Genomic DNA, 25,087 nt, shown 5'->3' with positions numbered 1-25,087 from the left:
GGGAAATGTGTGTGCGTCTTATGGGGCGAATGCAAGCTGCGCAGCTATCCCAGAAGCCAGGACAGCTAGAGTGATTGCTGCTTTCGCTGCACAGCGATCCCTCTTGCTGTTCTGGCTTCTGAGATTCAGAATATTTTTTTTCTTGTTTTCCTCCTCCAAAAACTAGGCGTGTCTTATGGTGTGGTGCGCCTTATAGAGCAAAAAATACAGTATTTGAAAAGCGAGATTACGTTAGTAGGACTGCGAGAAGCAGGACTTTGTGAAATATTGCAAGGAAGACTGAAAAGAATGATTAGCTAAGGACAGTTAAAAGTAATAGAGAAATTAAGAAATGCAGAACAAGTGCCTGTCATAAAATAAAGTGTTTCTTCTGGGCTGCATCAATAGGAGTATAGCATCTAGATCAAGGGAAGTAATAGTGCCACTGTATTCTGCTCTGGTCAGACCTCACCTGGAGTACTGTGTCCAGTTCTGGGCACCACAGTTCAAGAAGGACACTAACAAACTGGAACGTGTCCAGAGGAGGGCAACCAAAATGGTCAAAGGCCTGGAAACGATGCCTTATGAGGAACGGCTAAGGGAGCTGGGCATGTTTAGCCTGGAGAAGAGGAGGTGAAGGGGTGATATGATAGCCATGTTCAAATATATAAAAGGATGTCACATAGAGGAGGGAGAAAGGTGGTTTTCTGCTGCTCCAGAGAAGCGGACACGGAGCAATGGATCCAAACGACAAGAAAGAAGATTCCACCTAAACATTAGGAAGAACTTCCTGACAGTAAGAGCTGTTCGACAGTGGAATTTGCTGCCAAGGAGTGTGGTGGAGTCTCCTTCTTTGGAGGTCTTTAAGCAGAGGCTTGACTACCATATGTCAGGAGTGCTCTGATGGTGTTTCCTGCTTGGCAGGGGGTTGGACTCGATGGCCCTGGTGGTCTCTTCCAACTCTATGATTCTATGATTCCTTCTCCGCATGGAGAAGGGAGCTCTCAGTTTTGCCACCTTCCAGCCCAAAGACCGCCCAGGTCCCACCCACCGTCCCGGGGAGACTCACCTGCCGCAGGTACAGCTTCAGCACATTGCTGATGTCGTGAGGATAGGCCTGGGACAGTTCGACCAACTCTTTCCCGTTCTCAAATGCCTGGCACAGCTTTTCCACGCGGGTCTTCACGCCGTTGACGCGGTAGATGCCCTAGAGCAGTGGTGGCGAACCGTTTAGAGACCGGAGTGCCCAAGCTTCCAACCCGAAACCCACCGATGGATCGCAAATCGCCAACGACAGGGCAATTTAATAGGGGATAATAATGATTGTCTGCATGACTGGAAGAGTCCGCAACCAGAAGGAGGAGGAGTACCAGAAGGAATGGATGAAATTCAAAGACTATTTAGTGAAATCTTCATTGGAAAAGCTTGCAAATTCCAGATAGGCTTAGGATTTAATTGTGTGATTTTTAGAGAATAATATGTTTAAAGTCAAAACGAAAACAAAGTAAGAGGTTAAGGGATTCAGTTAATTTTATGGGAAAATAGGTTTTGGAAAACTATTACAATGATACACAGCCAGGGGGATTTGAGGGAGTCACTTAACAATGTTCCAAAGATTGGATCAAGTAGAGCTAAGATGTATGTCTGTTTGTCCGTTTAAAATTTTGGAAAACCAATAAAAAAAAATTTGGGGGGAAATAAATAAGTAAATAATTATTGCCTGCATGCGCACATAACAAATAAATGTAAATCAATAAATAAACCCAGCCAGATGGGCGGGGTATAAAGAATACATTATTATTATTATTATTATTATTATTATTATTATTATTATTATTATTTTACTGTATATTTTACGGGAAGGTAAATGGTGTTTCCGTGCGCTGCTCTGGTTCGCCAGAAGCAGCTTAGTCCTGCTGGCCACATGACCCGGAAGTTGTACGCCGGCTCCCTCGGCCAGTAAAGCGAGATGAGTGCCGCAACCCCAGAATCGGCCACGACTGGACCGAATGGTCAGGGGTCCCTTTACCTTTACTGAAAGGATTATATCATCTGAAAGAACTGAAACACTCGATTGGGAGCCGCCCAGAGCGGCTGGGGAAACTCAGCCAGATGTGCAGGGTATAAATAATAAATTGTTATTTTTATTATTATTATTAACGGAGCAGGAACCGGCAAGCCACTCCAGTATCCCTGCCGATAAAACTCAATGGAAGAAGAGACAGGAGTGCTGGGCGTGCTCTGGTCTATGGGGTCACGAAGAGTCGAACACGACTAAACAACTAAACAACATTATTATTATTATTATTATTATTATTATTATTATGCCCGCCTCCTCCAGCCCTGCAAAGCTGGGCGCGTCGCCCTCCTTAAAAAAGATCAGCAACTCTGGAAGGGGGGCTCCGCCGGTAGGATCTTTGCCCCACGGCGCCGGGTATGCTTAAGACAGCCCTGACCACAACCAAGATAAAATCTGAATCATTGGGTTTTGTTTATCCACCCTGCTCACCTTCGTCTTCATCGCCCGCCTCTCGATCTCGCAGATACACTTCTTCACGATGAAGGGAACCCCGTCGGAACTGAGGCGGCTCTGCTGGGCAAAGTCCCTTCCGAAAAGCTGCAATTTCCCCTGGAGCTTCTTGTGCCCACACTGAATGGCCAGCGTCTCCAGGCATTTCTTGTGGCAGGCGAGGTAGCACTGCGGGCGACAGAGGCAGGGGGAAAACCAGCGGCGTGAGAGGAGGGTGCCGCCCAGTTCTAGAAAGGGCCACCGGGTGGCGCCGCTTGCCCTGCCACACCCCCCCCCCCCCCCCTTGGCTGCTTTTAGAGTAGGGTTAGGCAACTTAAGGCTGATGGCCGAAGAATGGATGCTTTTGAATTCTGGTGCTGGAGGAGACTCTTGAGAGTCCCATGGACTGCAAGAAGATCCAACCGATCCATTCGGAAGGAAACCAGCCCTGAGTGCTCACTGGAAGGACAGATCCTGAAGCTGAGGCTCCAAGACTTTGGCCACCTCAGGAGAAGACTCCCTGGAAAAGACCCTGATGTTGGGAAAGATGGAGGGCACAAGGAGAAGGGGATGACGGAGGACGAGATGGTGGGACAGTGTTCTCAAAGATACCAGCATGAGTTTGACCAAACTGCGGGAGGCAGTGGAAGACAGGAGGGCCTGACCTGCTCTGGTCAAGGGGGTCACGAAGAGTCTGGCACGACTAAACGACTAAACAACAAGAAGGCAACTTAAGGGACGTGGGTGGTGCTGTGGGTTAAACCACAGAGCCTAGGGCTTGCCAATCAGAAGGTCGGCGGTTCGAATTCCCGCAATGACGGGGTGAGCTCCCATTGCTCGGTCCCTGCTCCTGCCAACCTAGCAGTTCGAAAGCACGTCAAAGTGCAAGTAGATAAATAGGTATCACTCCGGCGGGAAGGTAAACGGCGTTTACGTGCGCTGCTCTGGTTCGCCAGAAGTGCCTGAGTCCTGCTGACCACATGACCCGGAAGCTGGACGCCGGCTCCCTCGGCCACTAAAGCGAGATGAGCGCCGCAACCCCAGAGTCGTCCGCGACTGGACCTAATGCTCAGGGGTCCCTTTACTTTTTAGAACTCCATGGTGGGTTTCCCCACTGGAAGCAATATCGGTAAAGAAACTAAATATGAAAGGAGAGTGGGCTACCTAGAGAGATTTATTTTTAGGGATAGGAACCCAGCTAAGATTTAAAACATTTGAAGGAATCTGAGTTATTGACGGATTGGTCCCCACCCCCATTCGAAATGGAATTGTAGAATCGTAGAGTTGGAAGGAGGGTTCCCCCAGAGGTCATCCAGCCCACCCACCCTGCAGTTCGCTTCCTACCTCCTCGCACTCGGCTCCCTGGAAATACACGTAGCTGTTGCACTCCCTGCATTTCGAAGGGGCCCGCAGCTTCCTCAGTCGGTGGGTCTGCGCAGCTTTGGATAAGCCCATGTGGCGGAAAGGGCCGGTGGGCGTCGAGATCTCTGGGGTCATGTCGTCGATACCTGGGAATCGGGGAGGGGAAAGGGCCGGTGTGATTGCCTGGGATTCGGACTCGGAGGCTGAACCTGAGGAATCCCAGCCTGCACAGGAGTCCCTGCCTCCAGAACCAGCTGAGCCAGGGCTGGGCCCTGAGCCTGAAGGGTCCTCACCTGTGCTGGGGCCGCAGGTGAGTCTGCTCTGGCTCCTGAGGTGATGGAGGACCCATTGCCTGCAGGTGCTCCACTCTCAGCCCCGTCAGAAGAAGCTGAGGTTGCCTCTGGGTCCGGGAACCCTCCAGCCTCTCCTGAGCTGCAGAGGCTCAGGGCAGAGAGGCGGAGGGAACTAAGTTCTCACAGGAGGAGGGCTCACCTCCAGGCCAGGAGAGGCGAGTCACCTGAGGACCGGGGCCGCCCTAGGCCTCGGGGGAGATAAAAGCCAGCCAGCCCCAGTCCCAGGTTGCAGGAGCAACATTGCTGGTAGCCTGTTCCTGCCTGCACCCTGTCCTGCTCTTCTGCCAGAGTTCCTGATCTCACCCGACTCCCTGCCTTGGACCCAGCTTCAGCTTTGACGGACAGCCTCCAACCCACACTCTCGGACTGGACTCGGACCTTGCCGCACGGCTAACCCTCAGGACCAGCACAGCTGGTTTAGCTGCCCCAAAAGTCCTGCTTTCAAGGTGCAAACGAGAGCAATTCGAACTACTGGAATGTAAGTACAGTGGTACCTTCGTTCTCAAACGCCTTGGTTCCCAAACGCCAAAACCCCGGAGGTAAGTGGTTTCCTAACGTTTTTCAGAAGCCGAAAGTCTGACTCGGCTATTGTTTCTGGGGCGCCTTTGCCAATCAGAAGCCGCGCCTCGGTTTTCAAACATTTCAGAAGTCAAACGGACCCCCGGAACGGATTAAGTTTGGCGCTTTTGTTTTTGCTATTTATTTTGCGTTTTCGTTTGCAGTTGCACCCCAGATACAAAGGCTGTGTTGTATTGTGTACATTCTGCCCCTAGAGGTCGCTAACGTGACACTGTATTGTAATGCATACGTTCTGCCGCTAGGTGTCGCTGTTGCAGTGGGCCCCAAGTACAAAGGCTCTGTTGTATTGTACATATTCTGCCACTAGCAGGCAATCCCTGCCCCCTGCAATCCCATATTCCATGCTACTGCGTCTCTCGTCCTCAGGACCACCGGGTATCTTCCTTGCCCCCTTCCACGCCCGACCCCCTACCCCACCCCTCGGCTAACAACGGGCTGCACTTCTACCCCCCCCAGAACGTACTTTGCTCAAAGGAAGGCGAATTCCCGTCCGACTCGTCTCCGGGGGACATCCCATTACTCGGCACCGCCTGGGACTTCTGGGGGGACCCACCTACCCGAGAAGGAAACCCGTAGTCAGGAGGGGAGATCAAGGACAACTTTTCCACGGTGCACACACTCGCACCCGGCTCTTTATGTCCCACCCGGGCGCAAGGAAGGGGCGGGGTCTGGGGAGAAGGGGCATGGCCTACAGAAGATTCCCAAGCGCCAGGGAGGTGGATGGTTCGAGCCCACCCAACTCGTGGGCCAGGGTTCCTGCATCACCGGGGGGTTGGGATGGATGACCCCACGGGGTCCCGGCCAAGTCTTTGTGACGCTACCTGAGCTGGCGGTGGGACCAGATTCGAGGCTGCCCTTTGTCTCCGCAATAGCCGTCGGCCACGATTTGTGCAGCTGGTGGCCCCGCCCACCTGAGGAGCCAATTACAGGGCAAGGTTTTGTTACCGGGTCGTTTTGAGTTTGGGCGCGGCGAAATTCCCTGCCTTTGCGAGACTGTCCCTTTCAGGAATTGGAAAGGTGGTGTGCATTATATATATATCATATCATGTGTATATACCGGTTTTTTTGCTGTATAAGACTCACTTTTTCCCTCCTAAAAAGTAAGGGGAAATGTGTGTGCGTCTTATGGAGTGAATGCAGGCTGCGCAGCTATCCCAGAAGCCAGAACAGCAAGAGGGATCGCTGCTTTCGCTGCGCAGCGATCCCTCTTGCTGTTCTGGCTTCTGAGATTCGGAATATTTTTTTCTTGTTTTCCTCCTCCAAAAACTAGGTGCGTCTTGTGGTCTGGTGCGTCTTATATATATTTTATATATCTAGTGCGTCTTATATATCTTTGTCCAAGTGTTTTAATGCTTGCCTATGTGTATTTTTCAAATAGTTTTTTTAAAAGATAATAATATTTTATTCTTTCTTCAATATACAGTGGTACCTCGGTTCTCAAACACCTTAGTTCTCAAACGCCAAAAACCCAGAAGTAAGTGTTCCGGTTTTCGAACGTTTTTCGGAAGCCGGACGTCCGACGCGGCTGTCGGTTATTGTTTCCGGGGCGCATGCACCAATCAGTAGCCGCGCCTCGGTTTCCGAACATTTCGGAAGTCAAACGTACTTCCGGAACGGATTAAGTTTGGCGCTTTTGCTCTTTATTTTGCGTTTTTGAGGCTTTTGCGGTTCATTTGTTTTTGTGATTCTGTGGAACCTAGTTCAGCTACTGATTGACGGATTGTGTGACTGTGGAAATGGATAAAAGCCCCTCATCTGAGCAACGACCGTCATCAGTGCAGGTAAAGAAAATAATAATTTTTATCACCTGCAATCCTGTCTTATTTATTTCATCGCCTGTTATTATTCTGTTTCACGGCACTGAGATGCTTCTCTGGCTTTTTGTACGGCCGCAATCAAAATTATCCAACCCCCTATTGCGAATTGGGTTTATTATCAAGATTCGCAGACTTTCAGCTGTTTGCAAAGAGCAAGTCCATTGAAATAGCTCAACGCAACAGATCCTTTAAGCCTAGGTCAGCCCCGAAATTCAGCTGAAATTCTCCTTTTATTAAACGGCAGGAATTCTGCAAATTTTGATAATAAACCTCATCTACAGTGGGGGTTGGATAATTTTGGTTGCGCCTGAATCTTGCTTCGGGGATGTGCGCGAGGAAGGCAGGTAAAATATAACCACCTTACCGTATTTTTTGCTCTATAAGACTCACTTTTTTCCTCCTAAAAAGTAAGGGGAAATGTGTGTGCGTCTTATGGAGCGAATGCAGGCTGTGCAGCTATCCCAGAAGCCAGAACAGCAAGAGGGATTGCTGCTTTCACTGCGCAGCGATCCCTCTTGCTGTTCTGGCTTCTGAAATTCAGAATATTTTTTTCCCTGTTTTCCTCCTCCAAAAACTAGGTGCGTCTTGTGGTCTGGTGCGTCTTATAGAGTGAAAAATGCGGTATTTTACTCCTTTGGTTACTCAGAAATGCCTCTTCAGGATTCCTTGCTTGCCATTTACTCCCTGCAGGTCTTGCAAAAGGCAGTAGACTGCCTGTGGCCATGGAAGTTCCGCTAAGCGTTTTTTTGCACAAGTTGCAATCTTGCCGAATTTGTCCTGACTTCAAAAATTGAGGTGTTTGTGTGTGCAGCTTTTATTGAGGGCTGCGAGTGCGAAAGAAGACTCACCTCGCCGCTCGGGGTTGGCCGGCCGGCTCTGCGCTCCCTCGCCCTCTGCTGCCTCTTTGCCAGACGCTTCAGATCCGCTCGCTGCCGGTAAATCGCCAGTGGTGAAGCTGCTTTTTCTCGCACGGGGCAGAGGAGACCTGTGGGGGGACCGGAGACCCTCAGAAAGCTTGGATAAAGTAAAGGTAAAGGGACCCTGACCATTAGGTCCAGTCGTAGCCGACTCTGGGGTTGCGGCGCTCATCTCGCTTTACTGGCCGAGGGAGCCGGCGTACAGCTTCCGGGTCATGTGGCCAGCAGGACTAAGCCGCTTCTGGCGAACCAGAGCAGTGCACGGAAACGCCGTTTACCTTCCCACTGGAGTGGTACCTATTGATCTACTTGCACTTTGACGTGCTTTCGAACTGCTAGGTGGGCAGGAGCAGGGACCGAGCAACGGGAGCACACACTGTCATTGCGGGGATTCGAACCGCCAACCTTCTGATCGGCAAGTCCTAGGCTCAGTGGTTTAACGCACAGCGCCACCCAATTCCCAGCAGAAAGCTTGGAAGAGTCCGTCAAACCCGACCCGTTGCCAAAATTGGCAGGGCTACCCACTTGGGGGGAAATTCTTGTTCAGTGTCATCTACAACTGACAGGCAGAAGCTTGACAGGGCCTTCCTGGAATCACAGAATTGCAGAATTGGCTGGGACCCTGAGAGTCATCTAGTCCAATCCCCTACAAGTCAGGAGTCTTTTGCCCAATGTGGAACTCGAACCCACAACCCTGGGATGAAGGGCCTTGGGCTCTGCGGATGGAGCTATTCCTGTACAGTGTGGACGGGGCTTCAGAATACGGCAGCTCCCATGACCTTAGCTTCTTGGCTTCAGAGACAAACAGATTTCTGAATTGCATCTATCCAAAGAGCCCGACGGCAAAGATTTAAACTGTCCATGGAGGCGCAGGTCAGTTCTGTGTCCAGGGCAGCTCTGTCTGGTATGCAGGATGAGACCCTCCCTGTCCGCAGACTGTCTGGCCAGAGTGGTGCATGCTCTGGTTATCTCCCGCTTGGACTACTGCCATGCGCTCTACGTTGGGCTGCCTTGGAAGGTGACCTGGAAACTGCAACTAATCCAGAATGCGGCAGCTAGATTGGGGACTGGGGGCGGCTGCCGAGACCACATAACACCGGTCCTGAAAGACCTACATTGGCTCCCAGGACGTTTCCGAGCACAATTCAAAGTGTTGGTGCTGACCTTGAAAGCCCTAAATGGCCCAGAATACCTGAAGGAGCGTCTCCAACCCCATCGTCCAGCCCAGACACTGAGGTCCAGCTCCGAGGGCCTTCTGGTGGTGTCCCCCCCGCGAGAAGTGAGGTTTCAGGGAATGAGACATAGGGCCTTCTCGGTGGTGGCACCCACCCTGTGGAACGCCCTCCCACCAGATGTCAAGGAAATAAACAACTATCTGAAACTTAGAAGACGTCTGAAGGCAGCCCTGTTGAGGGAAGTTTTTAATGTCTAATGTTTTATTATGTTTTTAATATTCTGTCTGGAGCCGCCCAGAGTGGCTGGGGAAACCCAGACAGATGGGTCGTTTGTAAGCAATAAATAATAATAATAATAATAATAATAATAATAATAATAATAATAATAATAAATTAATTAATTAATTAATTAAATACTGCAACTTCAAAGCTTAGCAATGCAAGTTAGGTTCCCTGTTGTAGCAGAACACTCGCTCAGTACTTTAAAATCAGAACTGTAGAGTTGGAAGGGGACCTCGGGGGTCATCCAGTCTGACCCCGTGCAAGGCTAGAATTTTGCGCAAAACGGTTCTCGAACCCGCGACCATTAGATCAAGAGTCTCGCGTTCCATCTGCCGAGCTATCCGACCTTCCCGGAAACGCCACGAGGGATTGAACCCGTTGCCTTCTACACGCAGAGCAGTTGCTCTGCCTGTGACCTTCCCTCAGGAATTGGAAAGCGGTAGGGGCAGGATTCGAACCCAGGATCACCCACCAGCTGTTGTTGGAGACGTAGGGCTCGAAGTCGTACTGGGTCTCGGGCTCGTCTCCCCGCTGCAGCTGCTTGACGTGTGAGGCGTACTGCTGCCCGGGGTCGTAGAGTTTGCTGCTCTCGCACAGCGTCTGGAAGTAGACGGGCAGAGGCGCTGTCTGCATGTGCATGGATTGGAAGAAGGAGATGGTCGCCTGGAGATTGCGGACGGAAAAAGCAGGGGACACACGTCAGAGGAAAGGCAGCAGGAGGTCTGATCATAGCTGTCAACTTACAGACTTGAAAATAAAGGACCAGCAGCCTCTGGAATAAGGGATCAGCAGCCAAAATAAGAGATTTTCCAAGCACAGGGATGTTCGACTTCTGAGCCCCTCCGAGCCAAAGGCAGAAAGCCCAGCCAGCAGCCAAACGAAGCCTCAAGCGGTGGTTCCCACAGCGCAGCAACCCGGCAAAGGGGATGCAGCAAGGGAAACCACCGTCACCTCTCCGCTGGGAAGCGCTGAGCAAAGGCGAGTCCCCAGGCAAGGCGGCCGATTTGATCGGCACAAGGCATGCAAGCTCCACCCCCCAGTCGTTCTTAGACTCCTTATTGGGTGAGCAACGCAGCCAAGCAACCCAGTTGGAGCCTCCCTCCTCCCTGGCCGGCAGGGAGGGAGGGAGAGGAGCTGCTTCCTTTGAAACCCGGGAAATTTAAGGGACATCCATCAATAAGGGACAGCAGCGGGACACGGCGCTGGGATAAGGGACTTTCCCGCCAAATAATGGACGCTTGACAGCTATGGGTCTGATCCATCGCAGTGGCGTAGCAAGGGGAGGGTGTGCCCGTGGCAGCGCAGAACCATCAGGGGCACCGAATTTCGACACCCGGCGCTATGCCGACACAGCTGTGCGCTTCTGTTGAGAACGAAGCAGGAAGCGACCTCTCCAGACACCGGAACGACTCTTTTCTTATCTCTGTGGTCGCAATGTGCATGCATACTCCGTCCGTCCCCCTCCCCTCCCCAAGGCCCGGGCACTGGCAACCCACGATACGCCTCTGATCCGACCTGCCGCAGAACCGTTGGAAACGTAGAGCTGCAAGTTGTCGACTTTGCATATTTCAGGTTCCAGCAAGAAAACAAATCAAATTTACCTTTCATCACCATCACCACCATTATTATTATTATAATATATACCGTATTTTTTGCCCTATAGGACGCACTGGCCTATAGGACGTACCTCGTTTTTTTTTGGGGGGGGGGATGAATAAAAAAAAATTATTTCCCCCGCCGATCCGGGCTGCAGGCTGCCGCCTGCAAGCCTTGTGAGCCCACGGGAACTCCCCCCGGGTGCGCAAGGCTTGCGGACAGCTTCCTGAAGCCTGGAGAGCGAGAGGGGTCGGTGCGCACTGACGCCTCTCGCTCTCCAGGCTTCAGCGAAAGCCTGCATTCGCCCCATAGGATGCACACACATTTCCCCTTCATTTTTGGAGGGGGGAAAGTGTGTCCTATAGGGCGAAAAATACGGTGTGTGTGTGTGTGTGTGTGTGTGTGTATAAAATATACCCAACTGTGTCCCCAACCCCATACTTCTGTTAGAGGCTGGTGAATGCCCAATTTCAACTAAAGCGTGGTGGGCTGCCCTAAAACATTGGCTCCGGATTTCAGGGTTTGATCCAGGGAAGGGTTTGTACCAACACCTGACCAATGAAGAATTTGTCAGCAAATGGCAGAAAGCCATGGCTAAAAAAGCCACCTCTATTGGTCTGTCTCCCCCCCCCCCAACTGTATTACCTGGGTTATGAAGGTGCCCTAAAGACGTTAAAGCAAAGATTATGGGATAATGCACACAGTGACTTGCGATCTCGATCACACGCAGTCTGTAGTCCGCTGGCAGTAGGAGTACAATATGGGCATGTCTTTAAGTTAACACCTTACATTAAAAACCTGACAGTACCAAATTATCGAAGGCTTTTCACCAAAGCCAGACTAAACGTCTTTCCTTCTGCAGTGTTGAGAGGAGTTCCCTACCAGGACAGACTTGGCTCGTGTGCTCAAGACATCGATTCCATAAAACATAATTTGTTGCACTGTGCAAAATACGAGCAAGCCAGGGCTGAACTGATATTACCCTTGCTGGTCCCTTTCCCGGGAAAATCAGAGGCTCACTATGTCAGGCTCCTATTGGAAGACCGGACAAACGCTAGAACATTAGCAGTGGCGAAGTTTTTATTGGTGGTTGCAATAACAAATAACCCCTATATTCTGAACAAAATGCTTGTTTAACCTGGAGGAGGCCAAGGCTCACAGTGAGACCAAAGTTGGGTACGGACACGTCTCGGTTGCGGTTTAAACGAAAAGCAAGTTGCTAGTGGCAGAGAGATGTTCGGAATCACGCCGCCGAGCGCTTGAGAGACCCACCGATTTGATGATCTGGTCGCTCTGCTTGACCACTTCGTGGAGCTGCCTCAGGGCGGTCACTTTTGTATCTTCCAACTCCTGCTTCTGCGTGTTGGCGTCGGCGATGCACGTCCGGTAAGTGGCCATCGCCTCGTCGGCCTGGGGCGGGCAAGGAGAGTTAGCGTCGCCAAGAGAGGCAAGGGGTGGGCAGCGAGGACAAGAGCCCCCTGTTATTTCAGCTCAAGAAAAAAGGGGCGACCCTAACGATTTAAGCTTCTGGTGCAAGTCCGCTATGAGGAAAGGATACAATGGTACCTTGGTTTTCAAACAACGCCTTGGTTTTCAAACAACGCCTTGGTTTTCAAACAATGCCTTGGTTTTCAAACAACGCCTTGGTTCTCAAACAACGCCTTGGTTCTCAAACTTCAAAAACCTGGAAGTAAGCGTTCCGATTTTTGAAGGAGTTTTGGAAGCCGAACGTCTGCCGCGGCTGTCGGCTATTGTTTCCGGGGCACCTGCAGCAATCAGAAGCCGCGCCTTGGTTTCTGAACATTTCAGAAGTCAAACGGACTTTCGGAACGGATTAAGTTTGGCGCTTTTGTTTTTATTTTGCGTTTTCATTTTTGAGGCTTTTTCGGTTCATTTGTTTTTGTGACTGTGTGGAACCCAGTTCAGCTACTGATTGATTGATTGTGTGACTGCGGAAATGGATCAAAGCCCCCCATCCAAACAATGACTATCATCAGTGCAGGCAAGAATTTTAAAAAACATTATTTTTATCATCTACAATACTGCCTTATCTACTTTATAGTACAGTACATTGATTATTGCTTTCATTTTATGGATCAATGGTCTCGTTAGTAAAATCCATGTTGAATTGCTGTTTTAGGGGTTGTTTTTAAAAGTCTGGAATGGATTAATCCGTTTTGTATGACTTTCTATGGGAAAGCACGCCTTGGTTTTGAAACGCTTTGGTTTTGGAACGGATTAAGTTTGAGAACCAAGGTACCACTGTATAATGTTTTGAGTTAAGAACAGCAGAGCCCACCTTCCAACAGAAGATGCAGAAATGGCGAAACTTACCAGAACAACAAGAAATCAAGATAACAAACTGTTTATAAAAGAATGGAAATGGCTTATCGAATATTTACAGAAAAATTGGAAACGGGTAAAAACATTAGGAGGATTATCGTAATAAGCTGCAGTTTTCATAAGGGCATATATTTACTGCAGATAATTAAATGAGCAGGTGAAATGAATTTGGGTATTAAAAAACAATTTTAAGGAACCGCAGAAAGAGCGGGGAAGGAAGTCAGGTTTTGAAATGACAAATTGATTGTAGAACTAATAAAATGCATAGACTTGAAAAGTATAAATGAAAACCTTTCTTTAAAATCTGTGTCCAGGACAGCTGTTTACCAGCTCCATCTGGTACGCAGGATGAGACCCTCCCTGCCCGCAGACTGTCTGGCCAGAGTGGTGCATGCTCTGGTTATCTCCCGCTTGGACTACTGCCATGCGCTCTACGTGGGGCTACCTTTGAAGGTGACCCGGAAACTGAAACTAATCCAGAACGCGGCAGCTAGACTGGGAACTGGGGGCGGCCGCCAAGACCACATAACACCGGTCCTGAAAGACCTACATTGGCTCCCAGGACATTTCAAGCACAATTCAAAGTGTTGGTGGTGACCTTTCAAACCCTAAACGGCCCAGTATCCCTGAAGGAGCGTCTCCACCCCCATCATTCTACCCGGACACCTGGGTCCATCTCCCGAGGGCCTTCTGGCGGTTCCCTCCCTGCGAGAAGCCAAGTTACAGGGAACCAGGCAGAGGGCCTTCTCGGTGGTGGCGCCCTCCCTGTGGAACGCCCTCCCACCAGATGTCAAAGAGAAAAACAAGTACCAGACTTTTAGAAGACATCTGACGGCAGCCCTGTTTAGGGAAGCTTTTAATGTTTGACGTATTAGAGGATTTTAATATTATTTTTGGAAGCCGCCCAGAGGGGCTGGGGAAGCCCAGCCAGATGGGCGGGGTATAAATAATAAAATTATTATTATAGAAGAAAAAAGGAGCGGAGGTTCCCGTCTTTTGTGGTTCCGAAGGACGGCAAATTGGACCTTTGCCCGTCAGTTTTTCCTGCACAGATTTGGGACCCTCATTTCAAGGGTCCATTTTCCCCCCTTCCCCACTTATGACCCACCTTGTTCCTGGCTTCCTCCTCTAATCGCCTCTTCTTGTCGAGCGCTTTCGTGGCTGCAGTGCTGCTGCCGGCGCTAGACCCCAGCTGCTCCTCTTCCGCCTTCACCATCACATGCTTGGCCTTTTCGGACTCTTCCGAGCGCTGCATGTACATCTGCCGGGCTTTTCTGAGGTTGCTCTCGGCCTCTTGCTATTGGGAGGGGGCCACACAAGTTAAGACCCTGTCTTGCTTCCCAAAAACATGCCATCCCAAACAAATCGCGTTTCGTTTTCTTTTCTTTTTTAAAAAATAATTTTTATTATCTTTCTTACAAATACAGTGGTGCCCCGCAAGACGAATGCCTCGCAAGACGGAAAACCCGCTAGACGAAAGGGTTTTCCGTTTTGGAGGTGCTTCGCAAAACAAATTTGCTATGGGCTTGCTTTGCAAGACGAAAATGTCTTGCGATTCTTGGGGGTTTTTTTCGCTCCCCACCCCCTTTTTCTAAGGCACTAAGCTGCTAATAGCCTTTTAGCAGCTAATCCGCTAATCCCTTAAGCCTTTAATAGCCGCTAATAGCCGCTAATAGCCGCTAAACCGCTAATCGGCTAATGGGCTTGCTTCGCAAGACGAAAAAACCACCAGACGAAGAGACTCACGGAACGGATTCTTTTTGTCTTGCGAGGCACCACTGTAATTTTTATTATCTTTCTTACAAATATAACACACATCACAGCAAAAGAAAAACGGGGGGGGGGAAACAAAAGAAAAAAGACACGATCGCAAATATAAACAAAAAAATAAAATAAAAAACAAGGTACCTAAATACCTAAACAACGTAATCACCTAAACAACACAAATTAATCAGTTATTTAGACTTCTAACCTCATAAACATATTTTGGGCTTCCTCTGAGTCCTGCCATCTGAATTTCCTTGTAATTAAAATGTAGCAGTTTTCTGGTATCATTTTTAAAAAACACAGTATTCCAATTAAAATAAAATTTCTTAACTTTCCTTTAGGTTCTAAATCTTTTTTTTATTTAATTAACTCTTAATTTAATCCTAGGCCCATTCTGGTACTTTTAAGTAATTTCTAAGTTTTGATATCACAGTATTTATTCATACAGTCCTTAAATTTCTTCCACTCTTTTTGTTTATTCCTCTTCTTTCTGGTCGCGGATTCTTCCAGTAAGGTCAGCCAGCTCCACATATGCCATCATTTTAAAATCTCATTTTATTTTCAGTAAAAACTACGAGATCGGTGGATCAGGGGAACGCAACGGACATAGTATGTCTTGATTTCAGTAAGGCTTGCGGCAAAAATCCCCCACGATATTCTCTGAAGGAGTGTCTCCACCCCCATCTTTCTGCCCGGACACTGAGGTCCAGCTCCGAGGGCCTTCTGGTGGTTCCATCACTGCGAGAAGCCAAGTTACAGGGAAGCAGGCAGAGGGCCTTCTCGGTGGTGGCGCCCTCCCTGTGGAACGCCCTCCCACTAGATGTCAAGGAGATAAACAACTATCTGACTTTTAGAAGACATCTGAAGGCAGCCCTGTTTAGGGAAGCTTTTAATGTTTGATGCTTTATCGTGTTTTTAATATTCTGTTGGGAGCTGTCCAGAGTGGCTGGGGAAACCCAGCCAGATGAGAGGGGTATAAATAAATTATTATTAAGAATATTCTTATTATTAAGAAGTTGGTAAAATGTTGGTTGAACGAAGAAACTGTCGGGTGAATTTGCATCTGGTTAAACTGCAAGACTGGAGTTAACCAGATGCAATGGTTTCTCACCATCGTGGTGAAAAGTGGTAATGTTGTTCAATGCCACTCAGATTTGAATTTATTTTATTCTGTCTGCAGCATTTTGAATTGATGCACACTTTTGCTTTGGGCCATCCTACCCACGCAGCCCGTTTAAAAGCACCTGGGTTCACCCAAAGAAGGGGGGTTGCGATCATAAGAGGACACAGCAGTAAAGGAAAGTGGATCGGGGAGGGAGGAGGAAAAATCAAAACTCGGACCCCATGCATTTGGAGTTGGAAGGTCTATGTGCAACCACCTGCAATGTGGGGATCGCAGCTAAATGCCCCCCTGAGCCCCAGATCCTCACCAGTTTCCGCTGAGCCCGGTGCCATTGCTCCTTGACCTCTTTCCGACGCTTTTCATGCTCCAGGCGCCTGGTTGCCAGCGGCTGACGAGGAAAAATAACAGGGAGGGATGAGGAGTGGCTAAGTCCTTTGGCTGTAACTGGGCGACTTCTGGTTTTCAACACTGCGATACAGTGGTACCTGGGTTCTCAAACGCCTTGGTACACAAATGACTTGGTTCCCAAACACCGAAAACCCAGAAGTACTGGTTTTTGAACGTTTTCCGGAAGCCAAACGTCCGATGCGGCTGTCGGCTATTGTTTCCGGGTCGCCTACACCAATCAGAAGCCACGCCTTTGTTTCTGAACATTTTGGAAGTCAAACGGACTTCCGGAATGGATTACGTTTGGCGCTTTTGTTTCTGCTGTTTATTTTGCGTTTCTGAGGCTTTTTGGGTTCATTTGTTTTGGTGACTGTGCGGAACCCAGTTCAGCTCCTGATCGATTGATTGATAGATTAAAGGTAAAGGTAAAGGGACCCCTGACCATTAGGTCCAGACGTGGCCGATTCTGGGGTTGCGGAGCTCATCTCGCTTTACTGGCTGAGGGAGCCAGCGTACAGCTTCCGGGTCATGTGGCCAGCAGGACTAAGCCGCTTCTGGCGAACCAGAGCAGCGCACGGAAACGCCGTTTACTTTCCCGCCAGAGCGGTACCTACTTATCTAATTGCACTTTGAGGTGCTTTCGAACTCCTAGGTGGGCAGGAGCAGGGACCGAGCAACGGGAGCTCACCCCGTCATTGCGGGGATTCGAACTGCCGACCTTCTGATTGGCAAGCCCTAGGCTCTGTGATAGATTAGCTGATAGGTACAGTGGTACCTCAGGTTAAGTACTTAATTTGTTCCGGAGGTCCGTACTTAACCTGAAACTGTTCTTAACCTGAAGCACCACTTTAGCTAATGGGTCCTCCTGCTGCTGCCGCGCTGCCGGTGCCCAATTTCTGTTCTTATCCTGAAGCAAAGTTCTTAACCTGAAGCACTATTTCTGGGTTAGCGGAGTCTGTTACCTGAAGCGTATGTAACCCGAGGTGCCACTGTAAATCCGTCGCTGCCGCCACATCTGAAAGAACAGGGGACGTGCTCTTTCCACCAGCTCCCCTCTTACCTGCAGGAATGTTTCCGACCGCAAGGTGACGGCCGCTTGCTGCGAGTTGACTCCGAACTCTGCGTCTTGTTCCAGCGCCAGGGAGTAGATGGAGAAAAAGGGCATGAAAGGCTGAGAAGGAGGAAAAAATGGGGGTCATTTTGTGCAAGGAGCGAAAAGGACAGGAGCAGAAGGCAGACAAAACACCAGGTCCTTCGAACCTGTTTTTACGGAATTTCCCCAAAACTTTAGTTCTGCTCAGTGTTGACTGAATTAAACGGAGAAATCTTGCATCGCTTAGCATCGTAGAAGTCGTTTACGTGAAAAGACTAGAGCTAGGCAGTTGATGAATTCATAGTTTAAAGCAAACGGGTAATTGTTCGGCTATAAATCTTAAAAAATCACCTTAACTGCTCATGCTCATCGCTATAAAGATATCTTTGTACCATATTTTAACACCTTTCAGAGCATCCCTCTGCGCTTCGGAGGCTTCCCGTTGCTATCGCTGAAGCCAAGCAGCCTGCATTCGCTCCATAAGATGCACACACATTTCCCCTTAATTTTTGGAGGGAAAAAAGTGCCTCCTATAGAGCGAAAAACACGGTATCTTGGGGTAAATTCAGAATGTGGAATTGTCGGTTGCAACAATTCTGCTTCCCTGGCCCTCACCCCCCAAAGAAAAGGTTGGGCTTTGGAGGAAAGGTGAGATAACAGGTATAAAAAATAAATAAATTTAGAAATGGCTGCACCCCACTGCATTTTGGGATAACATCTTACCTCCTGACTGATGGTCTGTTTGCAAGAATTTACCATCTTCTGAAGACCCTTGGCAAACTCCATTTCTGGGCAGAGGGAGGGAAAAGAGAATGTATTTTTGTAAATAAAAATGTATATTTAAAATAATAATAATAATAATATAATTTATTTATACCCCGCCCATCTGGCTGAGTTTCCCCAGCCACTCTGGGCGGCTCCCAATCAAGTATTAAAAACAATACAGAGCTAACTTTTCTTGCAGACTCCCTTTCCTGGGTTATTGTTTCAGACTACGACCTGGGAGTCATACTCTTTTTTAATAATTTTCAGAAAAGGATGGCAGATTCAGTTGATGGATTGTGACGAATGACCGGGAGAATCAGAAATTAGGAAGATCAAAATAAGGAAAGGGGGAAAATAATAATTTATCTTTAAAAAACAAAACACCACTGCAAACAGTTAAAACTGTTAGCAGGACTGGAATAACACTTGTAGGTTAACAGTGAATTTTGGGCATAACGGAGATGTAAAAGATTTGGGCCGGATTTAGGTTGGATGAGGCCCTCAGCTACTGAAGGTAATGGGGCCCTTTCTGTGTCCAGCTGCCCTTTGCCAGCAACAAATTGTCGCTGTTTTTTGTGTTGAATATATGCCATATGGCAATTTATGGACCTCATAGGTATCTCAAGCCATTTGCCCATGTTTCCATGCAACCAGTCCATGCAGAATGTAGGCACCCTATATATAGAAAGGAACAAACCAGGGATATTTTAGGGAGCAGGCGGGGCCCGTGACTGACATCAGTGGTAGCCAAATTTGGCCCTCCAGCTGTTTTGGGACTACAACTCCCATCGTCCCTAGCTAACAGGACCAGTAGTCAGGGGTGATGGGAATTGTAGTCCCAAAACAGCTGGAGGGCCAAGTTTGGCCACCACTGACTTACACCAGAGGAGCCTACACAAAACAAAACACTGTTGCTGGATGTAGGTTTTCTTTCATTTGTTTTCATTTGTTTTTCTTTCATTTGTTTTTTATCTTATATTTTGGAAATGTACATTCAGTTTTTTTTCCTTTAAATTTTTTTGGGGCCCCCAAGAGAGTGGGGCCCTAAGCTATAGCTTGTTTAGCTTATACAGTAGTACCTCGGGTTATATACACTTCAGGTTACATACGCTTCAGGTTACAGACTCCGCTAACCCAGAAATAGTACCTCGGTTTAAGAACTTTGCTTTAGCTAATGGGGCCTCCCGCTGCTGCCATGCAATTTCTGTTCTCATCCTGAAGCAAAGTTCTGGATTATAACTTCAGGTTAAGAACAGTTTCAGGTTAAGAACGGACCTCCGGAACGAATTAAGTACTTAACCCAAAGTACCACTGTAGTAGGGATGTGGGTGGCGCTGTGGGTTAAACCATTGAGCCTAGGGCTTGCCGATCAGAAGGTCGGCGGTTCGAATCCCCGCAATGACGGGGTGAGCTCCCGTTGCTCGGTCCCTGCTCCTGCCAACCTAGCAGTTCGAAAGCACCTCAAAGTGCAAGTAGATAAATAGGTATTGCTCTGGCGGGAAGGGAAACGGCGTTCCCATGCGCTGCTCTGGTTCGCCAGAAGCGGCTTAGTCCTGCTGGCCACATGACCCGGAAGCTGTACGCCGGCTCCCTCGGTCAGTAAAGCGAGATGAGCGCCGCAACCCCAGAATCGGCCACGACTGGACCTAATGGTCAGGGGTCCCACTGTAGTAAATATCCAGCACTGTCCACAACAGAGTGGAAGAAATCCCTGCCACTTCCCTCCCTCCTTCGCCCTGCTCACCTAGGGCAGTCCTTTTCTCCAGGTAATACATGAGGTCTTTCATATACTTGGAGACGTTTTTGGCGTAATGTAGAGCCGCCTCGACTCCTCCTTCGCACCTTTGCAGGAGGACGTCCACCTCTTCGGCCGACAGACGGACTGGGGAGAGAACGAGAAGAGAGGCACGAGACGTAAGAAGGGGCTACCTTCAGGATCTAGGCCCTGAGCCCATCTATAGTCTCTTTTTTATAATTATTTTATTAGATTTTCCACAATCATAACAAAAACCGCAAAGCAGAACGACACACAAAAGCAGGAAAAAAAGAAAAACACATCAACGAACGGAAAAAGGAACAATAAACAGATAAACAATGACAACCAACTTAATTCTACACAAATCCAACCTTTTAAACATCTTAGCTGACTTCCTCTAGTCCCTCCCTTCTGAGTTTCCTTGTAGTTGAAAGCAACAACTTCCCAATATCATTATTAAACTACAACAATTTCCAATTATAATCCATCTTATTCACTTTTTTTGATATTCTAAATCCCAGCTATTTAATTATAACTTAGTTTAATCTTAGGGACGCGGGTGGCGCTGTGGGTTAAAGCCTCAGTGCCTAGGGCTTGCCGATCGAAAGGTCGGCGGTTCGAATCCCCGCGGCGGGGTGCGCTCCCGCTGTTCGGTCCCAGCGCCTGCCAACCTAGCAGTTCGAAAGCACTCCCGGGTGCAAGTAGATAAATAGGTACCGCTTACTAGCGGGAAGGTAAACGGCATTTCCGTGTGCGGCTCTGGCTCGCCAGAGCAGCGATGTCACGCTGGCCACGTGACCCGGAAGTGTCTGCGGACAGCGCTGGCCCCCGGCCTCTTGAGTGAGATGGGCGCACAACCCTAGAGTCTGTCAAGACTGGCCCGTATGGGCAGGGGTACCTTAGTTTAATCTTAGGCCTATTTGTTTCTTTCAAGTGATGTTTAATTTTTAATTTTACAATATTTATTCAAACAGTCCTTAAATTTCCTCCAGTCCTCCTGAAACTCCTCTCTGGTCGTGGATTCTTCCAGTCAAGTCAGCTAGCTCCGAAAAATCCATCTATATTCTCGCAGGAGCCCCTAAGAACCCAAGAATCCGGATAGACTGGCTTGGGAGCTGGAGGTTCCATGAGAAGCGTCTACTTCCAGCAACCTGCTGCCTCCAACTACGGCTGTATCTGGCCCCTGAAGGAGCAGGTGTGCAGCCTGGGAGTCATTTTGGACTCACAGCTGTCCATGGAGGCGCAGGTCAATTCTGTGTCCAGGGCAGCTCCATCTGGTACGCAGGATGAGACCCTTGCTGCCTGCTGTCTGTCTGGCCAGAGCGGTGCATGCTCTGGTTATCTCCCGCTTGGACTACTGCGATGCGCTGTCCGTGGTGCTACCTTTGAAGGTGACCCAGAAACTGCAACTAATCCAGACTGGTGACTGGGAGCGGCCGCCGAGACCACATAACACCGGTCCTGAGAGATCTGCATTGGCTCCCAGTACGTTTCTGAGCACAATTCAAAGTGTTGGTGCTGAGCTTGAAAGCCCTAAATGTCCCACTATCCCTGAAGGAGCGTCTCCACCCCCATCTTCCAGCCCGGACACTGAGGTCCATCTCCCGAGGGCCTTCTGGCAGTTCCCTCCCTGCGAGAAGCGAGGTTACAGGGAACCAGGCAGAGGGCCTTCTCGGTGGTGGCGCCTGCCCTGTGGAACGCCCTCCCGTCAGATGTCAAGGAAATAAACAACTATCTGACTTTTAGAAGACATCTGAAGGCAGCCCTGTTTAGGGAAGCTTTTAATATTTTATCTTTTATCGTGTTTTTGATATTCTGTTGGGAATCGCCCAGAGTGGCTGGGAAAACCCAGCAGTATGTGTGTGTGTAGTTGTTATTCTTCTTGTTGTTGTTGTCTCAATATACTGTTTAGATTAGGAAGACCTGCTTCCAAGCTTCCCAGAAGGGGGTCTTGTTTTCTTGTTTCCAGGCATTTTAGCACGGTGGGGCAGCATGCTATCGCTCAAAAAAAGGAGCCTGACGTTTGATTATGGCCCTATCAAGGTCCCATTCGTGGGGGGTTGGATCAATGCGCAAACATTAGTGAAACCGGTGTGCATTAGTGAAAAAGGCAGGCCAGAAAGCCACGACAGAGCAGTGGCGTAGCGTGGGTTGTCAGCACCCGGGGCAAGGCAAGTAATTTGCGCCCCCTAACCCGTGGATTTTAGCAGGGGGCAGAGAGCTGCGAGTGCGAGCGCGCCACCCCCAGATGTTGCGCCCGGTGCGGCCGGCCCCCCCTGCACCCCCCACGCTACGCCACTGCGACAGAGATTCACACTTACTCGAGGTAAAACCTTCCATGCCGTCTGAGATGCCTTCCCCGCCTTGTCCAGGAATTCCCCCGTAGAGATTTTCCATCGACTGGGGGCGAGAAAACGTCGTTAGTCCTACGATCGAGGAATTTCCAACCACGCGAAAGTCAGAGATGCACGCGCATATCTGAACATCCTCAATCTGGGTGTTACAGCGGTCCCTTGGTTCTCAAACGACTTGGTACCCAAACAACTTGGAACCCAAACTCTGCAAACCAGGAAGGAAGTGTTCCGGTTTGCGAACCTTTTTCGGAAGCCGAATGTACTCCGTTTTGAGTGTCGCGCTTCCGATTTGAGTGTTATGCTGAGGTCTGTCTGTTTTTGGTATTTATTTTGCATTTCTGTTTTTGCGGCTGTTTTTCCTTTTGTTTTTGTGACTGTGTGGAACACAGTCCAGCTACTGATGGATTGATTGTGTGACATTGTTTATCGCTTTCGTTTTACGGATCAACGGTCCCGTCAGATAGCAAAATTCATGTTAAATTGCTGTTTCAGGGCTTGCTTTTAAAATTCTCGCGCGTTCTCAAACTTAATCCGTTCCGGAAGTCCGTTCCAAAAACAAAGCGTTCCAAAACCAAGGTGTGCTTTCCCATAGAAAGGAATGCAAAATGGATTAATCCATTTCAGACTTTTAAAAGGTAAAAAAGTAAAGGACCCCTGGACGGTTAAGTCCAGTCAAAGATGGCTATGGGGTTGCAGCGCTCATCTCGCTTTCAGGCCGAGGGAGCCGGCGTTTGTCCACAGACAGTTTTCGGGTCACGTGGCCAGCAGGACTAAACCGCTTCTGGCGCATGACGGAAACCAGAGCACACGGAAACGCTGTTTACCTTCCCGTCGGAGTGGTACCTATTTATCTACTTGCACTGGCGTACTTTCGAACTGCTAGGTTGGCAGGAGCAGGGACCGAGCAATGGGAGCTTAGCCCGTCGAGGGGATTCGTATCCCTAACCTTCCGATCGGCAAGCCCAAGAGGCTCAGTGGTTTAGACCACAGCGCCACCCACGTCCCTTTACCAAGACAAGTATCATAAGGGGGAGTGAGATGTGGAGTCCTTAATTTATGCAGGCATGACTTTTGCGCAGCTGGCGCTGTGGGTTAAACCACAGAGCCTAGGACTTGCCAATCAGAAGGTCGGCGGTTCGAATCCCCGTGACAGGGTGAGCTCCCGTTGCTCGGTCCCTGCTCCTGCCCACCTAGCAGTTCGAAAGCACGTCAAAGTGCAAGTAGATCAATAGGTACCGCTCCGGCGGGAAGGTAAACGGTGTTTCCGTGCGCTGCTCTGGTTCGCCAGAAGCGGCTTAGTCCTGCTGGCCACATGACCCGGAAGCTGGACGCCGGCTCCCTCGGCCAGTAAAGCGAGATGAGCGCCGCAACCCCAGAGTCGGCCGCGACTGGACCTCATGGTCAGGGGTCCCTTTACCTTATGTTTGCTTTGCTGTTCTTGTGCTTCAGTTTCAAGCCAGTTCTTTGTATTCTACGCATTGTGGCCAATTGTGACGGCATTTAGCTTTCAGCTATAAAGAGTTCAGTTGTTCGTTCATTAGCCGGGATGCCTCACCTGGTTGTGGTCACTAGGAGGGATGGAGAGAAGGGTGCTGCTATCTACTTCCCCCATGAGGAGTTCGGAGACCCTGTTTGGGGGGAGAAAAAGCACATTCATAAAGCAAAACGAGTGACGAAACAAGCACATTAATTTTGCACTTTGCCCCCAATCTCTCTGGTTCGTTCGCCTCCATTAATTACCCAATGGACCAGGGTGGAATCTAGATGCATGTAAAAAAAACGCTGTGAAAATGCTTTTTGGAAAAATATATTGAATTTGCCCTTAGCTCACCATTGCCACCTAGTGTCTCGTTTGTACAGTGCGCTGAAAATGCACACTATTCTTGCAGTTGTGTAGCTGAGTCGCTTCTTCCCAAAATCAGGTTGTTCCTCCTCATTCACAAACCCCAAATCGTCTCCAGGTAATGTCACCTTGAGTTACCGTATTTTTTGCTCTATAAGACTCACCTTTCCCCTCCTAAAAAGTAAGGGGAAATGTGTGTGCGTCTTATGGAGCGAATGCAGGCTGCGCAGCTATCCCAGAAGCCAGAACAGCAAGAGGGACTGCTGCTTTCACTGCGCAGCGATCCCTATTGCTCTTCCGGCTTCTGAGATTCAGAATATTTTTTTTTTCTTGTTTTCCTCCTCCAAAAACTAGGTGCGTCTTGTGTTCTGGTGCGTCTTATAGAGTGAAAAATACGGTAATTTAACATCTTCTCCCCCCCCCCCAAAAAATCAATATCATACTCAGGGACCAAAACGGCCTTCTGATTTCATCCCAGAAAAGTCACTAAATACCCAGGAAAATGTTTAGGGTGGGCCTGGCTATCACAGGTTGTTTAAAAGCTGTTGTAACCTCAAGCAAAGGCTGCCCAGCCACATCTAACCCCAATTTTCCATCCCCTGAGTGGGGGTTGAGCTGGATGTCCTCTAAAGGGCCCCCTCTGATTTTACGACCCGGAAGCACGCACAAAAAAGGCCTCTGCTTACGTGCCGCTGAAGGAAACGGCGATCATCTCCAGGGCCTTTTCGAATTCTCGTTTGTCAGTTTCGATGTTGGATTCGTAATGGAAACCTACGGATTATTATTTTATTATTATTAATATATTCATTGAAGAAGTGCAATGATAAAAGAATAAAGTGATACACAGGGGGGAGAGGAAATGAGGGGGAGGGGACGAGAAAACAAATATGCATATATATAAAAAGAAATTAAAAAATTGCAATGTAATATACTCCAGTGCATTCTTACGAAAATTGATCTTGTGATATTACCCTAAGGTAAAGGTAAAGGGACCCCTGACCATTAGGTCCAGTCGTGGCCGACTCTGGGGTTGCGGTGCTCATCTCGCTTTATTGGCCGAGGGAGCCGGCGTACAGCTTCCGGGTCA

General features: G+C 49.0%; 1 protein-coding gene across 4 annotated transcripts in view; it reads right to left on the bottom strand.

The window, feature by feature from the left end:
• The window catches only part of ARHGAP45 (Rho GTPase activating protein 45), a 47,522-nt gene that overhangs the window by 7,129 nt on the left and 15,306 nt on the right, over positions 1–25,087 (bottom strand). For 2 of the 4 annotated variants that reach the window (XM_083421394.1, XM_083421393.1), the window contains exons 4-19: positions 24,687–24,771; positions 23,713–23,785; positions 22,125–22,203; positions 19,792–19,929; positions 18,006–18,070; positions 17,250–17,360; positions 16,110–16,190; positions 14,021–14,209; positions 11,842–11,979; positions 9,446–9,636; positions 7,448–7,584; positions 5,604–5,693; positions 5,246–5,335; positions 3,833–3,996; positions 2,489–2,677; positions 1,049–1,186 (exon numbers count right to left, since the gene is read on the bottom strand). In XM_083421394.1, coding sequence (XP_083277520.1) covers positions 1,049–1,186; positions 2,489–2,677; positions 3,833–3,996; positions 5,246–5,335; positions 5,604–5,693; positions 7,448–7,584; positions 9,446–9,636; positions 11,842–11,979; positions 14,021–14,209; positions 16,110–16,190; positions 17,250–17,360; positions 18,006–18,070; positions 19,792–19,929; positions 22,125–22,203; positions 23,713–23,785; positions 24,687–24,771 — 1,958 coding nt within the window. The remainder of the gene's footprint in view (positions 1–1,048; positions 1,187–2,488; positions 2,678–3,832; positions 3,997–5,245; positions 5,336–5,603; positions 5,694–7,447; positions 7,585–9,445; positions 9,637–11,841; positions 11,980–14,020; positions 14,210–16,109; positions 16,191–17,249; positions 17,361–18,005; positions 18,071–19,791; positions 19,930–22,124; positions 22,204–23,712; positions 23,786–24,686; positions 24,772–25,087) is intronic. The other 2 variants (XM_083421396.1, XM_083421395.1) reach the window with 1 other exon arrangement.

Source organism: Podarcis tiliguerta (genome assembly GCF_965153285.1).
Source record: "Podarcis tiliguerta genome assembly, chromosome: 18".
Classification (NCBI taxonomy): Eukaryota; Metazoa; Chordata; class Lepidosauria; order Squamata; family Lacertidae; genus Podarcis; species Podarcis tiliguerta.
Note: the sequence above shows the minus strand (reverse complement) of the source record. Positions and strands in the feature narration are given on the sequence as shown.